Below are 21,879 nucleotides of genomic sequence, written 5' to 3'. Positions count from 1 at the left end.
AGTACCGGTTTCTTCATCCACAGGTGAATGAGCAAATGAAGCTGACGGTGCTAGGGCAGGATTCCATCATGGTCACCTTCACCTCCTTGAATGAGACAGTAACACTCCCCATATCGGCCAACAACTGTCCCCATGGGACATCTCACGATAAACGGGTAAGGCACATAGACCAGTTACCCAGGCCTGACCCCAGGGCATTTTTTGGGGGTCATTTTTTTAGGGCTACACCTGTGGCATATCAAAGTTACTGGGGTAGGGGGTGAATCGGAGCTGTAGCTTCCAGCCTATGCCACAGCCATAGCCACAGCAATGTAGATCTGAGTCACATCTGTGACCTGTACTGCAGCTTATGGCAATGCTGGGTCCTTTAACCCACTGAGTGAGGCCAGGGAATGAACTGGCATCTTCCTGGATTAGTCAAGTTCTTAAACCTCTGAGCCACAATAGGAACTCCCCAGGGCATTTTTCTTTCTTCCTTTCTTTTTTTCTTTCTTTCTTTCTTTTTTTTTTTTTTTTTTTTGCTTTTTAGGGCCACACCTGTGACATATGGAGGTTCCCAGGCTAGGGGTCAAATCAGAGCCACAGCTGCCAGCCTACACCACAGTAACAGCAATGCAGGATCCAAGCCATGTCTGGGACCTACATCACAACTCATGGCAACACAAGATCCTTAACCCACTGAGCAAGGCAGGGATCAAACCTGCAACTTCATGGTTCCTAGTCAGATTTGTTTCTGCTGCACCATGACGGAAACTCCCCCAGGTCATCTTAATGTGGTTGTCCCTTCATATCTTAATACCTTTTCTCTTTCTACTTCCCCCACCCCATATAAAGCCCTACTTTTTTCTCTACCTAATGGACTCCGACTCATCATTCATGGTCTGACCTTAGTACCACCTTGTCCATGAAACGTCTCTCAAGAGTCTTTCTGTTGTGACATAATCCAATTCAGACTAGCTTGAGCATGCAGAGACTGTATTGGCTCAGTAAACTGAAAAGTAAGTCTGTAGATAGGCAGCTTCAAGCATGGCTGGATCCAGGTCCTTAAATGATTCCACCAGATCTTCACCTCTTGGCTCTACCTTTCTCTTTACTGGTTTTATTCACAAGGAGTTCCTCCCTTAGGGTGACAAGATGGTCATGAGCATCTCTGGGCTCACTGTTCTACCAGCTTTAGTCTCCCCAAGAGAAAGAGGGCTTCTTTTTTCTAAGTGTTCCGATAGAAGTGCCAGCACCAACATCATTGGCTCCATCTGCTGCCCATGCCTGAAATATTCTCTGTGGCCAGGAGTGTGTGTTGATCTCACTGGCCAGGCTGCCAGAAGCCAAGGGGTGCCATCAGCCCCAAGTGTGCAAATGATGAGGCAGGAGTGTTTTCCTAAAGGAAAATCGTGGTGCTGTGACCAGAAGAGGGAGAGATGATGAAGGACAGAATAACTGCCCGTGTTTTGATGACCCTCCCCACCAACCCCTTTCCTGTCCCATGTCTGCCTGTCTCCCTGCTCGGCCCTCCCAGCCAAAACTGTCCTCCATTCCAGCACAGCTTTATTAACAGGTCAGCATCCTCTACCAAACTGGGAATTCCCTGCAGTTGCTACTGATGTCTGTTCCCCCAGGGCCCAGCACAAGGACTGCTTCAAATGAAGTACTTGCTAATGGGTTAGATGAGAAAATAGCAGAGTCTGGAAACCTAGTTCTTCATTTGCTGGGTCTTTGTGGATCCTACTGTGTGCCTGGTCCAGAGTCAACATTGTGGAAAGATATGGAGAGGACAAAGGGGACAAAATCCCTGATCCCTGAGGATTTTAGTCCAGAGGAGAACAGTTCACGTTCACCATGAGACTGGGGTAGCCAAGGGCTTCTTGGTAGCTCTGGTCACTTGCATTCCACATGAGGCACTCATTGGTATTGGCTCATTCAGGAAGCCTCCTTGGAGCAGGAACAGGAGGACCACACTTCCCAGTTTTCCAATAGCTGGTCTTGGTTTACATTTATTAGTCCAGGAATTGCTAGTAGCATCCCTTTCACCCTCAGAAGTATCCAAGTTTGGGTGATACACTGTTATCCCCCAGAGGGAGACCCTTGTGCTGTGAGGACATTTGCCACCACATGCCATCAGGCTCACAGACCTGCAGGGCTGACAGAGCCCATAGGAACAGGCAGCCCCATGTCCTCCTTGTCACGGGGACATGAGAGGCAGGCTTTTGTTGGAGACCCATGTTATCTGAACAAGGCAGAACACCTGTGTTTCTCCTGGACGGAAGCATTGCACCTGTTTTTTCTACCGCTCTTTTATTTCAGCAGCATTTCAACTTCAATAATACATTAACTAATTCTGTAAATGTGTATTAGCACTTGTTGTGTGCCAGGTTGGCTGTTGGGAATGTAGTGGAAGAAGCCTCACTCCCTCTAGTCTCTGAAATACTCTCAGTCTAATGGAAGGGTCAAAAGCATCAACATGGGTTGTGACCCAGTTTGACTGGCATGGTGTGCCAGAGAGAGGGGCGCTGTGGGAGGTGCTGGGGTTTGGGGAGAGAGTGCTTCTTAAAGGGGTCTCATTGAGCACCCAGGAAACTCAGGCTATCCTCTTCAGTGAGCAAAAACAACTCCAGGATTTTGAGTTCATCTGGACTGAGATGCCTGGCTGTGCTGATTGATGAGTCTGTTCTGCCCATTTGGTTCCATGCTCTTACTCTAAAAGTCATAGTTGGGTGACTAAGTACACAGGATATATGAAGTCACTTGTCTATATTCTTTAGGACCTTTTTAGACTGTATTTAAAAACGTGCATTTACTTTTCTTATCAAAGGCAATAGATAATAGAAAAAATTTTGTTCCCATAAAATTGCAGTAATGCTTTATTTTTCTGGCAACCCCTTGTTTGGTAATCTCTGAAATTTGGAACATGGCTAAGAACTAGAACATAAATAGTTGAAGATCCCCATGAGCAGCCGAAAGAAATCACTCTGTGTCCCTGTACTAAACATGTCCCCTAGGCCTAGGCAAGCCTCAGTCATTCACATCTGGGATCAGAGCTTTAGAGCTGAGCTGTCCAGTATGGTAGCCATGAGTCACAGATGACTATTGAACACTTGATTTCTTTTTTTTTTTTGTCTTTTGTCTTTTTGGTTGTTGCTGTTGTTGTTGTTGTTGCTATTTCTTGGGCCGCTCCCGCGGCATATGGAGGTTCCCAGGCCAGGGGCCGAATTGGAGCTGTAGCCACCGGCCTACGCCAGAGCCACAGCAACGCGGGATCCGAGCCGCGTCTGCGACCTACACCACAGCTCACGGCAACGCCGGATCGTTAACCCACTGAGCAAGGGCAGGGACCGAACCCGCAACCTCATGGTTCCTAGTTGGATTCGTTAACCACTGCGCCACGACGGGAACTCCTATTGAGCACTTGAAATGTGACAATTTCAGATGGAGTTAGGCTGGAAGTGGGAACATATGCTGCATTTCAAAGACTTAGTATGAAAAGAGAATGTAGGAGTTCCCGTCATGGTGTATTAGAAACGAATCCAACTAGGAACGATGAGGTTGCCGGTTCAATCCCTGACCTCGCTCAGTGGGTTAAGGATCCAGCATTGCCGTAAGCTGTGGTGTAGGTCACAGACATGGCTTGGATCTTGTGTTGCTGTGGCTGTGGTGTAGGCCAGGCCGGCAGCTACAGCTCCAATTAGACCCCCTAGCCTGGGAACCTCCATATGCTGCGGGTGAGGCCCTAGAAAAGACAAAAGACATAGAAATCTACATTCCATTTTCTTTCTTCTTCTTCTTTTTTTTTTTTTTTTTTTGTCTTTTATCTTTTTAGGGTCACACCCGCAGCATATGCAGGTTCCCAGGCTAGGGGTCTAATTGGAGCTGTAGCTGCTGGCCTGGCCTACACCACAGCCACAGCAATGCAGGATCCAAGCCATGTCTGTGACCTACACCACAGCTTACAGCAATGCCGGATCCTTAACCCACTGAGCGAGGCCAGGGATTGAACCCGCAACTTCATGGTTCCTAATCGGATTCATTAACCACTGAGCCACGACAGGAACTCCAGAATGCAGATTTCTTTTTTTTTTTTTTTTTGGTCTTTTTCTGCCTTTTCTAGGGCTGCTCCTGTGGCATATGGAGGTTCCCAGGCTAGGGGTTGAATCGGAGCTATAGCCGTTGGCCTACGCCAGAGCCACAGCAACATGGGATCCAAGCTGTGTCTGCAACTACACCACAGCTCACGGCAACGCCAGATCCTTAACCCACTGAGCAAGGCCAGGGACTGAACCTGCAGCCTCATGGTTCCTAGTCAGATTCATTAACCACTGTGCTACAATGGGAACTCCCAGAATGTAGATTTCTTAGTGATCATTTATTTTGATTATATTTGCAGTTACCATATTTTTGATGTGTTGAAATAAACAAATATGTTAGAGTTAGTTTCACCTTTTGATGATGTTTTTTAACATGACTTTAGAAACATTTAAAACTACACATGCAGCTCACATTATATTTCTCCTGATCAGTGGGGCTCTAGGAGGTGGAGTCCCTATTAAGGGAAGCGCACAGAGGCAGTTTGACAGTGTGGAAGGAGGCTGGACATTAATGAAAAAGAACATTGTAACTCAGAAAGCCTGACCACTTTGGGGACTTTTGGTATAGAGGTAAACAGACAAGGACATTGATAGCTTCTGAAAACTACCACATCCTAGAGGAGAGTCGTCAGTGTTCACCAAGGAGACTGACTTGCCCCAAAGCATATGGTTATATCCCTTCTGTTTGAGAATGCACGGAGGTTTGCTTTATAGTACAACCTTCTAACTAGATAAACAACAAATAAAGAAATATCTACTTACTGTAGGTTATGGGATTTCTAAATGTTGACCCTAAGCTTCCAGGCTAAACATCTCGGAATATTTTCACATGAAATCCCGAGGCTCAGAGAACTGTCTTTAGATTCTTGAACTTTGAGAGCTACAAGGACCACCCCCCCTTCACCCCCAGGAAGTGTTGTTGAGTCAGGAGGCTGGCAAAGAGCTTCAGCTAGCAGGAGGTCTCAGGCCTTGGGCATCCTTTCCCTTGTTTGGACTGTTTCCTCATATGTGCAGTGATATTAAAGGCTCACCCAGCTTTCCCACACTCCTCTCCTGGGACTTTAAAAATCCATTCAGTTCCACTGTCTGTGTTTGTGTCTGTGTCTGCGTGTGTGTGTTTGGAGCTGGTTGTAACCCAACAGCAAATCCATGGCAGTCTAGGAAAGCTGGTGGGTGAGGGTTAGGGTGGCCTCCTCTCTCACACTCCCTGTCACACTGGAAACTTTTTAAATGCTTTCCCCGGATACCCATCACCCCAAAAGGAACCAGCCATCAGAGTGACAGGCAGAATGACAGTTCCAGCTATTATGGCCCTGCAGCCAAGCTCCTCACTAAATATTTCTATCAAGGCAGCACCTTGGAAGCGAGGAAATGCCTCAATTTAAATGCTTTATTAGCCCAGTGCTGCCTCAAATCCTTTTTGGAAGCAGTCTTGGGTATAAATTACAGATAAATAAAATCAGCCCAGAGGCTGGGGCCAACAGTTGGAAGAATGGTTGAGACTTAGCTATTAATTGGGGCATCCTTTACAGAAGTCCTGCCTGCAGGGCAAAAAGAGACATGTGGCTGACTTACTCATAATTCTGAAAATCTGTCCACTGCCTACCCTGCTCTCTCTACCTAAGGCTTCAATTCTGCAGAAGAAAAATTATTTCACACCCCCTCTGTGTGAGGAAGGCCATAAAGACAGCTTGGATCTTGGAGTTCCGTCATGGCTCAGCAATAATGAACCTGAGTAATATCCATTAGGATGTGGGTTCAATCCCTGGCTTCATTCAGTGCGTTAAGGATCCGGCATTGCTGTGAGCTGGGTGTAGGTCACAAATGTGGTTTGAATCTAGGGTTGCTGTGGCTGTGGTGTAGGCTGGCAGCTACATCTCTCATTTGACCCCTACCTAGCCTAGGAACATCCATATGCCTCGGATGCAGCCCTAAAACAACAAAAAAAGAAAAAAAGGCAGCAGATGGATCTTGCCTTCAGGGGCCTGATGAAAGTAAAAGTGGCCAGGACTTAGGACCCAGGACAGGAAGGAGTGGATGTGCAGGTTGAGGTGAGAAGTGATTGCTGTGGGCTGAGGAAGTCTGAGAAGCCTTCCCAGAGAAAGAGTCAGTCCCTGACTGCCATCAACTCCAGAATCTGAGCCTAGTTCCGCCCTAGCAGAGGGGGAGAATGAACTGTAGCTTGTCCTCAGCCATCCCACAGGAGCCCCAGAGCCAGCGTGGCCCTTTGCAGTAATCCCGAATTGAGTCAGGAAGCCTGGGCCCTTGTGCCTCATGGGGACCAGTCAGTCTGCGTAACCCTGGCGCAGGGCAGTTTCTTTGGGGTGAAAAGGGTTCTGGGGGTTGTGCAGTAGGGGAAGACTGGCAGCAAAGGCTCTGGAAGGTGTTTGTCCATCCAGTTATTTATAATGCAAGAAGCATTTATTGAGTGCCTTCTGTATGATGGGCACTTGGACCCAGAGGAGACCAAGACCCAGTCCTTGTCCTCTAGGAGTTTAGAGTCAGGCTGGGGAGAGAGACTTGCAGGCCACTGATTACTTGGAGAAGGGCCAACCTCTGTCTTCAGGCTGCTTAAAGAGCATGGTGGGCACGGTGGGGTCCAAAGCAAGGAATAGTCCTGCCCAGTGCATTCAGCTTCCAGGAGGGAACATGCGAGGCAGGTTGGGTCAGTGCGGGGTTCCCTTGGCTAAGGGAAAAGAGATGAGTCTCAGGCAGGGACAGCACATCCTGTAAGCCAGTGCAAAGCCAGGTGGTCACTGGACTGGGCACATGGCTCCTGGCAGGGCAGGTGACAATGCCCCTCGGCCTCTACCCAGATGACCCACAGAATCAGCAGCATGGACGAAAAGTTGTCTAAGATGAGCCGGGCCCTGGCAGAGATCAAGAGGCGGTTTCAGAAGACAGTGTCCCAGTTCATGAACTCTGTCCTGCTGGCGGCAGGTGAGGAGGCAGGGGAGGATGACATCCTATCTGATAGCTTCCCAAATTCTAGGCCACCAGCTAGTCACCTCCAAGGACAGCCCTTTACCACCCCAGGGTGGTAGCGCAGCAGGAGGACTCCCAGTGGCAATGGGATGAGTAGGCTCGGAATGGGGAAGGCTTGCAGTCAATAATGGCCACCTTCACCAGCAATAACTTCTGAGAGCTCTCTGCTTGTCTTTAATGTCTCCATGTGATTACTTTTCCCTTGGGTCTGTCTCAGTCTTTCTGTCACTCTCTCTTTCCCTGCCCATACATGTCATTCACAACTCCATTTCACATATCACTTATCATCTGTTTGAAGCCACTGTTCCTCTCCTTGTTGTGGAAGGTCTCAGGAGAAGAGAGAAAAGCAGCCACCTCACTAGGCTGTTCCTGTTAGACCCACAGAGATCCCCAAGGCCAGCATGAGTGGCCTCAGGATCCCTCCCATATTGGCTCTCCTCCTCACTGCTGATGGGCCTGGGGGCGAAGGAACATTGACATCCCCACCCCCAGATTCCATGCCATCCCCTGGCAGGGTTCAGAGAGGCTCCCTGAGGTGTTCCTCCTTGTCCCTCAAGACTCAGTTCAACTCTGCCCCTCCTCTGGGAAGCCTGCCCTGACCTCCTGGCGAAAGGGGTCACACTTTTCTCTGGGCTCCCACACACTTTATGCATGCTCTAATTATAAATCTTACTGCCTAGAATTATGAATATTTCTTTGTTTTCCTATCCCCACACTCCTGCTCAGAGTTCCCAGAGGCAGGGAACCCTGTATGGGGTCATCTCTGTATGCCCATTACCCAGCATTCAATAAATATTTGGTAAGTGAATAAAGGAATGAGAGGTCCCTGGCCAGTCTCATAAAGAAAGAAAAACAATATAAATAAATAAAATACAACACAGAACATAGATGGAAATTTCTTGAACCTGGAGGCACAGGGAACAGTATTCTCAGGGGAGGGAACAGCATGGATGCCTTGTATACTCAGCCTCTACACTGAATGCCATGAAGGACACAAAGCTGAATGAAACACAGGACCTGGGGGAGGAGGGATCTAAGCTGGATCTTCAATGAACAGAACTGAGATGGGTTCATTCTTAGGTTCAGCCAGCACTTTTGATCCACTGACTGCACTGGGTTTGAAACACTGCCAGACAACAGGGGAAGCAGCCCAGCCACAGACTCTGTAAGAGTGAAGGCCTGGAGAGGGAGATGTATAGCCTCTCGTCAGGGAAGGGGGACCAGGCCTTGGAGAAGAGTAATGGCAGTGTCTTCTGTCCACAGGCCTGTTCACTATAGAATATCCAGTAAAGGCAGAGGCAGAAATCAGTGGAACCAGGGTAAGATCCGGGCCCTATCTTGAGCGGGGCACCAAGCTAAGTTTACACCCCGGAGAAATCGTCTTATTACGATCTCAGTCTGCCCGACCTGAATCCTCAACTGGAGAGTCTTCAAAAGAAGAGCCAGGGTCAGCTCCTGTGAGCCCCACTCGGAAGAAGACTGTCAAGGTCAAAGCCAAGGCCACGGTCACACCCAGGTGGGCTCGGGCTTTCATTTCTTCCAGCTTCAATGTGTGAGATGCTGAGATAGGTAGAAGACACGCCATAGTGAACAGAACGAATGAGGCCCCTTGTCTTGGAGTTGCAATTCTAGGAGTGGAGAAAGATAGAAGATAAACATATGAATGACTGAAATGATTTTAGGTGGTCATAAGGGCTTGAAGAAAGTAAATTAAGGAAATGGGTTAGAAAAGAGCCTGGCAAACTATGGTGGGGGGCCAAGTCTCAACCCCTGCCTGACTTTTTTGTGGGTGAGCTGAGAGTGGTTTTTATGTTTTTAAATGCTTGGGAGGAAAAAAATCAAAAGGAATCTTTCATGACATGTGAAATGATGTGAAATTCAGATGTCAGTATCCATAGGTAAGGTTTTGGCACAGCCATGCCCGCTCATTTACATGTTGTCTGTGGCTGCTTTCCTGCTAAAATGGAAATGTTGTCATTGTGACCGAGAACACCTGGACCTTTATGGAAAATGCTGAGAGACCCCAGGCATGGAGAGTGATGGGGGATTGAGGTGGGATGTGCTACACTAGGTGGACAGTCAAGGAAGCAATTCTGAGGAGATAATATTTTAATAGAGACCTGAGGAATAAAAAAATATCCACAAAGAAGGACAGGGGAAGAACGTCAGGCAGTGGACAGAATATGTACAAAGAGCTTGATACAAGAACAAGTTTGATATGAGTTAGGGAAAGTGAGATGACCAGTGTGGAACATTGTGAGGGAGGAAGAGAGGGATGCAAATCAAGGACAGAGAGGTAGACAAGAACCCGGTCAGGCAGCCTTGCTAGTGTTAGAAAAAGCTGGTCCATAACTTTAAGGCAAGAAGTGACATCATCTGATGTATCAGGTTTTTAGAAAACTTAAAAAAAAAAAAAAAGATGATATATCTCTCTCTTATATATATGTATTTTTTGTCTCTCTCTCGCTCTCTTTTTTTTTTTTTTTTTTTTTTGTATTTGTAGGGCTGTCCTGCAGCAAATGGAGGTTCCCAGGATACGGGTCCAGTTGGAGCTATAGCTTCTGGCCTACATCACAGCCACAGCAACTCGAGATCTGAGCTATGTCTGTGACTTACACCATAGCTCACGGCAACCCTGGATCCTTAACCCACTGAGAGAGGCCAGGGATCGAACCCACGTCCTCATGGATGCTAGTCAGGTTTTTTAACCGCTGAGCCATGATGGGAACTCCTATCTCTTACATTTTAACTTTAAAAATACAGTGAGTTCCCTGGTGGCTCAACAGGCTAAGGATCTGGTGTTGTCACAGCTATAGCTTGGATTGCTGCTGTGGTGCAGGTTTGATCCCTGTCCTGGGAACTTCTGCATGCTATGGGCGCTTCTAGATTTTTTTTTCATGAAATATAGAAAAATAAACAATGAAAATGAAACAGTGTATCTTAAGTGTATAGGCTCAGTGTGTATCACAAAGTAAACATACTCTATAAGCCCCAAGAAACAGAACATATTCAGCTCTTTAGAAATTCCCATTTGTCCCCTCACAATCAATAATCCTACCCTCCTCCCCTAAGGAAGGTTTCTAATACCATAGATTAGTCTTTTTTTTTTTTTAACTATTTAAATAGAACTATTTGGTATGTATTTGTTGTCTGGCCTCTTTTGCTAAATGTTATAATGTGAGATTTATCCATGTTGCTGTGTGTGGCAATAGTATGCTTATTTTCATTGCTATGTAATAATCTAAGACTACTCTAAAAATTTTATGCATTCTATGGATTTTGGGTTGGTTGCAGTTTTAGTAATGACAGACCATGCTGATATTTGCCTATGTCCTTATTTCTGGTTGGCATATGCCTGGACATGAAATTGATGTCATAGAGTATGTGTATGTTCTTCTAGAGTAGAGACTGTCCATTTTCCAAAATTCTGGTATCAGGTTCCACTCTTACTTGGTATCATCAGCTTTTTTTCCCTTAAATTTTAGCCATTCTAATATATGGGTAGTAATGTTTCATTTTCCTTTTCATTTGCATTTGTCCAATTACTAATTATGTAGAGCATCTTTTCATTGGCTTATTTACCATTCATGTTTTTCTTTTGCATACTTTTCATTGGGTTATTTGTATTCTTATTGTTGAGTTTTGAGAGTTCCTTACTTGGATATAAGTCCTTTATCAGAATTTCGTCTTTGAACTATTTTTTCCCAGTCTGTGGCTTTATTTTTCATTCTCTTAACTGTTTTTTTGTGGAGCAAAGTTTATTTTGATGTTGTCCAATTTATCTTTTTTTCTTTCTTTCTTTTCTATATTGTGCTTTTGGTGTCATGTCTAAAAATTCTTTGCCTAACCCAGTGATTCTCAGCCCTAAAAAGAAAAACAAAACAAAACAAAACAGAAACACCCGAAAACAAAAAAACAAAAACAAAAACAAACCATGGGTCAAAGGCGAAACACAGGGACATGAGAAAATATTTTAAACTGAATAAAAGCAAAATCCAACATACCAAAATTTGTGGTATGTGGGCAAAGCAGTGTTTAGAGAAACTTACAGAACTAAATACTTACGCATTAAAAAAATAAGACCTGGGAGTTCCCGTCGTGGCGCAGTGGTTAACGAATCCAACTAGGAACCATGAGGTTGCGGGTTCGGTCCCTGCCCTTGCTCAGTGGGTTAACGATCCAGCGTTGCCGTGAGCTGTGGTGTAGGTTGCAGACGCGGCTCGGATCCCGCATTGCTGTGGCTCTGGCGTAGGCCGGTGGCTACAGCTCCAATTCGGCCCCTGGCCTGGGAACCTCCATATGCCGCGGGAGCGGCCCAAGAAATAGCAACAACAACAACAACAGCAACAACCAAAAAGACAAAAGACAAAAAAAAAAAAAAGACCTTAAAACAACAGTCTAAGCTTACAACTTAAAAAACTAGAAAAAGAGCAAATTAAACACAAAACAAACAGAAGGAAGGTAAAAATAAAGAGCAGAAGTCAATGGAATTGAAAATAGAAAAAAATAGAGAAAATCAATGAAACCAAAAGGTGATCCTTTGAAAAGATCAATAAAATTGATAAAACTATAGCCAGACTAACCAAGATAAAAATGAATAGCCACAAATTACCAATATCATAAGTAAAAGAAGGAATATCACTGAAGACCTTACAGACATTAAAAAGATGAGGGAATACTATAAACAATTCTATGCAGATAAATTTAATAACTCACATGAAATGGGTCCATTTTAAAAAACAAAAACTATCAAAAGTCACTTGAGAAAAACAGATGACCTGAATTTATTAAATTTATTACATTTATTAAAGTATAACTCAGTTTGATTTAAAAAGCTTTCCACCAAAGGAAACTCCAGGCAGAATAGTTTCATGGCCAAACCCAGGGCATATGGAAGTTCCTGTGCCAATTTTTTAAGTTTTTATTAGTGTTCACCTTAGCTTTTACATTCTATATGCCTTGCCTTTCATAATCTACTTAGGTCTAAAGTATCACAATGACTTCTTGGTTTTCAACTTAAATACCTGAATGATGATGATGGTGTCATCATTAGCTTGGATGGAAAAGAGTGAGGGAAAATAGATTTGGGAGAGGTTAAGTGAGAATAAATGTGCAAATTACAGATATACTCCTTTCAGTGTGCATTGTACCTGGGTGAGCAGGGATCCTGGCCTAGGTGGAGAGGACTCGGGAGTCACTCAGAGCCATTGTTGTGGTTTTTCATAAGGGCTCGTCAAAGGGCCCTAAGTCCTTTCCTCCTTTGACCCTAAAGCTCAGTCTCCTCACTTCAGCGAGCACATTCCTAAAGCCCTGAGGTTACTGGAATTAACAAAGTTTATACAGCTCTTTAGGAGACTTTCTTGTCTAAGTAACTTAAACTCTCAAAACCTTAGTTTCCTTATCTTTCAAGTGGGAATAATTCCTGTCCTATCTCCCCTCTCTCTTGATCTTCCAGATTCCTATGAAGAGCAAAGACTATTAGATGGGCAGAAGTGCTCTTTAACCTGTAGGCGCTGTAAAAGGGTACTAGCTATTTCCATATGTCCTCAGAAATGGTGGTGGGAAGTGAGAAAGGAACTGACAAACCTGCTTGACTGCACCCCCAGAGCTGCTTTTACCATATACTTGGGTTAGGTTTTCCTTAGGCAGTGGGCAGGAAGGCTGCAAGGAGGCAGGCAGAGGCTTATGTGAGAAGCTGGAAGACAATCTTCCCTTCCCGGAGGTAATAGTGAGCGAGGGTGAACAGGCCCTATAAAAAAAGCCCCCTTGCTAGCCTTTCTTCCAGTCCCAGGATCCCCACAGAGGCTGTTGAAAAGAGTGGCACTGAGCAATAGGGGCAGTTCCAGCTACCACAACAGCTCTCCTGACTGGAAGACAGACAGCCCAGTCTGGACAGGAGCTATGGGGAGGGGCTACCAGGCATTGGAACTGGGCTCCAGGTTTTCAGCACTTCAGAGACCTGAGCTTAGCTGATGGAGGGTGGCGGCTCTTCCAAATGTTTGGCCTGTCTAAAGAGTAAAGAAAAGTCAAGTTCAATTGGGAAGGAGAAATTTGATGAGACCAGGCTGAAGAGTTGGATCTGATTTGCTGGACAAACAGATAAGTCCTGGACAGAGAGAGCAATGGGGAGGACCCTGTAACAGAAGTGGTGGCCTGTGATTGGGAGATACGTGACACACAGGGAGGGAACATAAGTAGTAAATATTCAACTACGTGCTCCTCCTCTCCTCCAGTCTCCTGCTACTGCCTCCATCAGCAAAACCCAGCCCAGAGTTTCTCAATGCCTCTGCATACAAATGCAAACATACTTTATTTCGTCCTCTTTCTCTCCTGTTTTGCCTAAAAAGCATCATTGTAATTATGCTGTTCTGATCTTTTGCTTTCTTCAGTTAGTATATCTTGGAGATTATTCTATGAATCTCTTTTGATTTTTTTCCCTCCAGTGGGTAATATCCATTGTATAGCTGTTCCATGATTGATTGGCCCAATCCTCTATTTCTATGCTAAGCCATGCTGAAGGCAATAGCCATATATATTCATTATTTCACATTTGTATAAATATATCTGTGTATAAATTCCTAAAGATGAAATTGCTGGGCTCAAGGCCATATGCATTTATAATTTTAAGAGATAGTGCTAAATTAACTCCACAGGGTTATGCCAAGTTATATTGTCATCAGTAGAATATGTTACCTTAGTTTAGTTTTAATTTGTATTTAAGCTTATTATAAGTTGAGTATCTTTTCTTTTTCAGTGTTTCTATTGTAAAATACACACATAGCAAAGTTTATTATCCTAATCATTTTTAAGTGTACACTTGAGTGGTATTAAATATATTCATAATGTTGTATAACCATCACCACCATTGATCTCCATTACTCTTTTCACCTTGTAAAACTGACAGTCTTTACCCATTAAACACTAACTCCCCATTCCTCCTCCCCCAGTCACTGGTAACACCATTCTACTTTCTGTGTTTATGACTAAGTACCTTATGTAGGTGGAATCATAGTATTTGTTTTGCTGTGACTGGTTTATTTCCTGTAGGATAATGTCCTCAAGTTTCATCCATTTTGTAACATATTGCAGAATTCCTTTCTTGTTAAGGGCTAAATAATTCTCAGTTTGTATATAGACAACATTTTGTTTATCTATTCATGTGTCAGTAGACACTTGGGTGACTTCCATGTTTTAATTATTGTGAATAATGCTGCTGTGAACGTGGGTGTACAAATATCTCTTCAAGGCCATGCTTTCAGTTCTTTTGTGTCTATGCCCATAATGGATTTGCTCAACTCTAGAATTCTATTTCGTTTTTTTTTTTTTTTTTTTCTTTTTTGGCCATCCCACGGCATATGGAGTTCCAGGGACAGGGATCAGAGCTGAGTCACAGTTGCGACCTAAGCCACAATTGGCGGCAATGCCAGATTCCTACCCCACTGTGCTGGGCCGGGCTCAAACCTGTGTCCCAGTTCTCGCAAGACACTGCCAATCTCCTTGCACCAAAACGGGAACTCCTATTTTGTGATTTTTTGAGGAGCCACCATATGGTTTTCCACAGTGGCTGTATCATTTTACATTGCCCCCAGCAGTGGTTCCAGTCTCTCCACATCCTTGCCAATACTTGCTGTTTCCTGGGTTTTTTGGTGATAGCTATCCTAATGGATATGAGGTGGTGGTTTGCAGTTTTGATTTCCTTTTTCCCTGATAAATAGGGATGTTGAAAATCTTTTCATTTGCTTATTGGCCATTTTCATATCTTCTTTTGAGAAATGTCTATTCAAGTCCTTTTCTGTTTTTTCAGTTGGGTTTTTTATTATTGTGTTTCACTTTAGCAGTTCTCTGTGTGTTCCGAATATTAATCGCTTATCAGATATATTATTTGCAGGTATTTTCTCCCATTCTGTGGGTGGCCTTTTTCCTCTGTGGATAATGTCTTTTGATGAACATAATTTTTATTTTTATGGAGTACAGTTTGTCTATGTTTTCTTTTGCTATCTCTGCCTTTGGTGTTATGTCCATGAAATCATTGCCAGATCCAGTGTTGTAAAACTTTTCTGCAATGTTTTCTTCTAAAAATTATAATATTTTATGTTTTACATTTAGATCCTTGATCCATTTCAAATTAGCACTTTTTTTTTTTTTTCTTTTTAGGGCTGTACCCGCGGCATATGGAAGTTCCCAGGCTGGAATCCAATCAGAGCTACAGCTTCTGGCCTATGCCACAGCCATAGCAACACAAGATCCAAGCCACATCTGCGACCTACACCACAGCTCATGGCAATGCCGGATCACCAACCCACTGAGCAAGGCCAGGGATGGAACCTGCATCCTCATGAATACTAGCATTTGTTTCTGCTGCCCCACATGGGAACTCCCAAATTAGCTTTCGTATAAGGTTTTCGGTAAAAATCCAACTTCATTCTTTTGCATTTGGATACCCAGTTTTCCCAGCATGATTTGTTGAAAAGGCTGTCCTTTCCCATTGAATGGTCTTGGCACCCTTGTCAAAAAATATTTCACAATATATGTGAGGATTTCTTTCAGGGTTTTCTATTCTATTCCATTGGTCTATATGCTTGTCTTTATGCCAGTACCACACTAATTTGATGACCTTAGCATTATAGTAAGTTTTGAAATCAGGAAGTTTGAGTCCTCCAACTTTGGTTCTTCTTTTTCAAGGCAGCCTCTTACAATTCCATAAGAATTTGAGTATTGGCTTTTCCATTTGTGCAAAAAAAGCCTTTTGGAATTTTAATGGGAAATGTGTCAAATCTTTAGGTAATTTTGGGTAGCATTTCCATTGGAATAGTATAAGAACACAGATGTCTTCCACTTATTTGGGTCTTTAAATTTTTCTTTCAACAATGTTTTGAAGTATTGACTGTGCAAGCTTTCAACCTTCTTAGTTTCATTTATTCCTAAGTATTTTATTCTTTTTGATGCTATTATAAATGAGATTATTTTCTAAATTTCCTTTTCAGATTGTTCGTTGCTAATGTATAGAAATATAACTGATTTTTTGTGTGTTGACATTTTATTCTGCAATTTTGCTGAATTTGTTTTTTGGCTCTAATGTTTGTACATGCATACATGTGTTTGTGTGTGTGTTCTTTAGGATTTTCTATAAATATCTGTGAATGGAAATAGTTTTACTTCTTCCTTTTCAATTTGTATGACTTTTATTTCTTTTTCTTGCCTAATTGCTCTAGGGTGAAAGTGGGTATCCTTTTCTTGTTCCTGATACCCAAAGGGTGAAGCTTTCAAGGCTTTCACCATTGAGTATAGCTTCAACTGTATTTCATAAGTGACCTTTATCATGTTGAGGAAGTTCCCTTCTAATTCTAGTTTGTTGAGTGTTTTTTTCTTGAAAGAGCATTGGCCTTTGTTAAATGTTTCTCTCCATCATTTGGAAAAATCATGTGGTTTTTTTCTCTTCCATCTTACTAGTGTGTGATGTATTATATTGATTAATCTTCGTATGTTGAACCACGCTTACATCCCTCAGACAAACCCCTCCTTCCTTCTCTTAAAAGGTATATAATCCTTTTAATGTGTTGCTGGATTTGACTTGCCAGTATTTCTTTGAGGTTTTTTTGCATCCATATTCATAGTGGATATTCATCTGCCTTTTTCTTTTCTTACAGTGTCTTTGTCTGGTTTTGGTATTAAGCTAATGCTGGCCTTACAGAATGAGTTAGCAAGTATTCCCTCCTGTTCCATTTTTTTAGGTGAGTTTGGGAACAATTGCTGTTAGTTCTTCAAATGTTTGGTAAAAGTCACAAGTAAAACCATCTCATCCTGCACCTTTCTTTGTTGGGAGGTTTTTAAATTACTGATTCAATCTTTTTACTTGTTACAGGCTTATACATATTTTATGTTTCTTCTTAAGTCAATTTTGGTATCTTGTATGTTTCTAGGAATTTGTCCATTTCATTTAGGTTATCTAGTTTGTTGTTGTACAGTTAACAAAATTCTTTTAAAATCCTGTGAGATCAGTAGTACTTTTATTTTTGATTTTAATAATTTGAGTCTGTCTTTTTTTTCTTAGTAAGTCTAGCTAAAGGTTAATCAATTTTGTTGACCTTCTTCCACCATTTGTTTAGTTGTTTCTCTCTATGGCCTTTCTATTCTCTATTTCCTTTATCTTGATTCTAATCATAATTATTTCCTTCCTTCTGCTAGCTTTGGGTTCAGTTTGCTCTTGTTTTTCTAGTGGAAGTTTAGGTTATTGATTTGAGGTCTTTCTTCTCCATTTGATGCTGTATCTCTCCCTCTGAGTGCCACTCTCAGTGTATCCCCTAAGTCTTGGTATGTTGTGATTTTGTTTTCATTGTTATCAAAGTGTTACTTGATTTCCCTTGTGACTCTTTCTTTGAACCACTGTCTATTTTAGAATGTCTTGCTTAATTTCCACATATTTTTGAATTTTCCAAATTTCCTTCTGTTACTTATTTTATTTATTTATTTTTTAACAGCTACACTTGTGGCATATGGAAGTTCCCAGGCTAGGAGTCAAGTTAGAGCTGCAGCTGCTGGACTGCACCACAGCCACAGCAGCACTGGATTTGAGCCACATCTGCGACCTATTCCACAACTTGTGGCAATGCCAGATCCTTAATCCACCGAGCGAGGCCAGGGATCCAACTCACATCCTTGCTGATACTAGTCAGGCTCTTAACCCACTGAGCCACAATGGGAACTCCCTATTATTGATTTTTAATTTTACTCCATTGTTGTTGGTTAAGATACTTTATATGATTTCATTCTTTTTTGATTTATTGAGACTTTTTCACGAGTGATGATGTGGTCTACCTTGGAGAGTGTTCCATGTGCACTTGAGAAGAATGTATATTCTGCTATAGTTGGGCTAAATGATCCATATATGTCTCTTAGGTCATTGGTTTATAGCATTCCTCAAATTGTCTATTTCCTTGTTTATTTTTCATCTAGTTCTGTCCATGAAAGCAGGGTGTTGAAATCTCCAGCATGCTGGTAGAATTACGGTAGAATTTTCAGTTCATCTCTTAAATTCTGTCAGTTTTTGCTTCATATATTTAAAGAGTCTATTGTTATATACATATATGCTTATAATTGTTATATCTCTATAGACAATACACCTTCCTGAATATATAATGTCTTATTTGTCTCCTGAAATTATTTTTCCTTGAAGTCTACTTTTGTCTGATGCTCATTTAGCCACCCCTACTCATTATAGGTTACTGTTTGCTCGGAGTTTCTTTCCATCCTTTCACTTGCAATCTATTTGTGTCTTTGAATCTAAAATGAGTCTCCTGGGAAAACTGGACAGCCACATGTAAAAGAATGAAATTAGAACACTCCCTAACACCATACACAAAAATAAACTCCAAATGGATTAAAGACCTAGATATAAGACCAGACACTATCAAACTCTTAGAGGAAAACATAGGCCAAACACTCTCTGACATAAACCACAGCAACATCTTCTCAGATCCACCTCTTAGAGTATGGACAATAAAAACAAAAATCAACAAATGGGACCTAATCAAACTTCAAAGTTTCTGCACAGCAAAGGAAACCCTAAACAAAACAAAAAGACAACCCACAGAATGGGAGAAAATCTTTGCAAGTGAATCAACTGACAAGGGATTAATCTCCAAAATTTGCAAACAACTTCTGCAGCTCAATACCAAAAAAAAACAAAAAACCTCATCAAAAAATGGGCAGAAGATCTAAACAGACGATTCTCCAAAGAAGACATATGGATGGCCAAAAAACACATGAAAAGATGTTCAACATCACTCATCATTAGAGAAATGCAAATCAAAATCACTCTGAGATACCACCTCACACCAGCCAGAATGGCCATCATCAAAAAGTCTACAAACAATAAGTGCTAGAGAGGGTGTGGAGAAAAAGGAACCCTAGTACACTGTTGGTGGGATTGTAAATTGGTGCAACCACTGTGGAAAGCAGTATGGAGATGCCTCAGAAAACTAAACATTTGATCCAGCAATCCCATTCTTGGGCATCTATCCAGAGAAAACCATGACTCACAAAAACACATGTACTCCAATGTTCATTGCAGCACTATTTGCAATAGCCAAGACATGGAAACAACCTAAATGTCCATTGACAGAGGAGTGGTTCAAGAAGATGTGGTACATATGCACAATGGAATATTACTCAGCCATTAAAAGGAATGAAATACCAGCATTTTTAGCAACATGGATGAACCTAGAAATTATCATGCTAAGTGAAGTCAGCCATACAATGAGACACCAACATCCAATGCTTTTACCAACATGTGGAATCTGAAAAAAGGACAGACAAGTTCTTTGCAAAACAGATGCTGACTCACAGACATTGAAAAACTTATGGTCTCCAGAGGAGGCAGTTTGGAAAGTAGGGGGATGCACTGGGGTTGTGGGATGGAAATCCTGTGAAATTGGATTATGATCATTATACAACTACAGATGTGATAAATTCATTTGAGTAATAAAATAAATAAATAAATAAATAAATAAATAAATAAAATGAGTCTCCTATACTAGGAGTTCCATTGTGGCTGAGTGGATTATGATCCAGCTAGTATCCATGAGGATTCAGGTTCGATCCCTGACTTCACTCAGTTGGTTAAGTATCTGGCATTGCCATGAGCTGTGATGTAGGTTGCAGACTTGGCTCAGATCCTGCATTGCTGTGGCTGTGGTGTAGACCAGCAGCTGCAACTCTAATTTTACCCCTAGCCTGGAACTTCCATGTGCTGCAAGTGCAGTCCTAAAAAGTAAAAAAAAATAATAAAAATTTTAGAAACAAACTATAAAACAATAAAATAGTCTCTGAGAGAGAGCACACAGTTAGTTCATGGGTTTTTCTTTCCCATTCTCCCAGTCTGTTTTGTTGGTTTTCTATAAATCTTGTATCATTTTTGTTCCGTAGTTCCTTCATTGTTGATGTTCATGTTTCTCTTCCCCTGCCCCCATCTCTCTCTCTCTCTCTCTCACAGTATGATGTGATGGTTATTTTTATGTATCAACTGGATAACAGGGCTGAGGGTAAAACATTATTTCTGGGTGTGTATGTGAAGGTATTTCTGGAAGAGATTAGCATTGGATTCAGTAGTTTGAATAAAGAGATCCATTTTCACATTTTCACCTCAGTCACTGAGGGCCTAAATAAAACAAAAAAAAATCAAAGTAAAAACAAATTCCTTCTCTCTCTTCTTGACCTGGGAAGTCCGTCTTTTCCTTGTTCTTAGGGCTTTGGTCTTGAACTGGGAATTACCCCTGATTCTTAGGTCTTTAGACTCAGATTGAATTATACCAGTGATTATGCCAATGACTTTCCTGGTTCTCCAGCTTGCAGACACCAAATTGTAGGATCTCTCGGTCTCTATAACCATGTGAACCAATTCCTATATTAAATTTCCCCATATATATATAGCATGCATATATATATATATATATAGCGCATATATATAGTGCATATATATATATAGCGCATATATATATAGCGTGCACATATATATAGTGCATACATATATATATATATATATAGCAAAGTGACCCAGTATATATATTCCTTTTCTTATATTAACTTTCATCATGGTTTCTCCTAACAGATTGGATAGAGTTCCCTGTGCTATACAGTAGGACCTCATTGCCCATCCATTCTCTAAATGTAATAGTTTGCACTTACTAAGCTCAAACTCCTGGTCCATCCTACTCCCTCCCCGCTCCTCCTTGGCAACCATCAGTCTCTTCTCTATGTTTGAGTCTCTTTCTGTTTTGTAGATAAGTTCATTTTTGCCCTATTTTAGATTTCATATCTAAGTTATATGGTATTTATATTTTCTTTCTGACTTACTTCATTTAGTATGATAATCTCTAATTGCATCCATGTTGCTGCAGATAGCATTATTTTATTTCATTCTTTTTGTGGTTGAGTAGTATTCCATTATATATATGTGTACCATATCTTCTTAATCCATTCATCTGTCAGTGGACAGTTAGGTTGTTTCCATGTCTTTACTATTGTCAATAGTGCTACAATGAACATAGGGGTGCGTGTACCTTCTTGAATTATAGTTTGTCCAGATATATGCCCAGGAGTGGGATCGCTAGATTTTATGGTAGTTCTATATTTAGTTTTCTGAACCTCCATACTGTTTTCCATAGTGGTTGTACCAGTTTACATTTTCATCAACGGTGTAGGAAGTTCCCTTTTCTCCATCCCTCTCCTGCATTTGTTATTTGTAGACTTATTAATGAAGGCCATTCTGACCAGTATGAGGTGGTACCTCATTGTAGTTTTGATTTGCATTTCACTAATAATTAGTGATGTTGAGCATATTTTCATATGTCTCCTGGTCATCGATATGTCTTCTTTGGAGAAATTTCTATTTAGGTCTTCTGCCCATTTTTCATTTGGGTTGGTTTTTTGGTTGTTGTTGTTGTTGAGTTGTATGAGTTGTTTGTATATTTTGGAGATTAAGCTCTTATTATTTACATCATTGGTAACTATTCTCTCCTACTCCGTAGGTTGTCTTTTATTTATTTATTTTTATTTAAAAATTTTTTAATGATTTTTATCTTTTCCATTATGGTTGGTTTACAGTGTTCCATCAATTTTCTACTGTACAGCAAGGTGACCCAGTCACACACACACACACATATATATACATTCTTTTTCTCACATTATCCTCCATCATGCTCTATCACAAGTGAATAGATATAGTTCCCAGTGCTATACAGCAGTATCTCATTGCTTATCCATTCCAAATGCAGTAGTTTGCATCTATTAACCCTAGACCAAGTCCATCCAACTCCTT

The 21,879-nt window shown here is 41.8% G+C and overlaps 1 protein-coding gene across 1 annotated transcript in view; it reads left to right on the top strand.

The window, feature by feature from the left end:
• The window catches only part of C1H3orf20 (chromosome 1 C3orf20 homolog), a 106,066-nt gene that overhangs the window by 59,290 nt on the left and 24,897 nt on the right, over positions 1–21,879 (top strand). Inside the window, exons 8-10 of the mRNA XM_047754637.1 lie at positions 24–155; positions 6,896–7,019; positions 8,328–8,580. Of these exons, the coding sequence (XP_047610593.1) occupies positions 24–155; positions 6,896–7,019; positions 8,328–8,580 (509 nt within the window). The remainder of the gene's footprint in view (positions 1–23; positions 156–6,895; positions 7,020–8,327; positions 8,581–21,879) is intronic.

The sequence above is a fragment of the Phacochoerus africanus genome, chromosome 1 (assembly GCF_016906955.1).
Source record: "Phacochoerus africanus isolate WHEZ1 chromosome 1, ROS_Pafr_v1, whole genome shotgun sequence".
In the NCBI taxonomy this organism is placed as follows: Eukaryota; Metazoa; Chordata; class Mammalia; order Artiodactyla; family Suidae; genus Phacochoerus; species Phacochoerus africanus.
The sequence above is the reverse complement of the archived record's forward strand: the minus strand, read 5'-3'. Positions and strand labels throughout refer to the sequence as shown.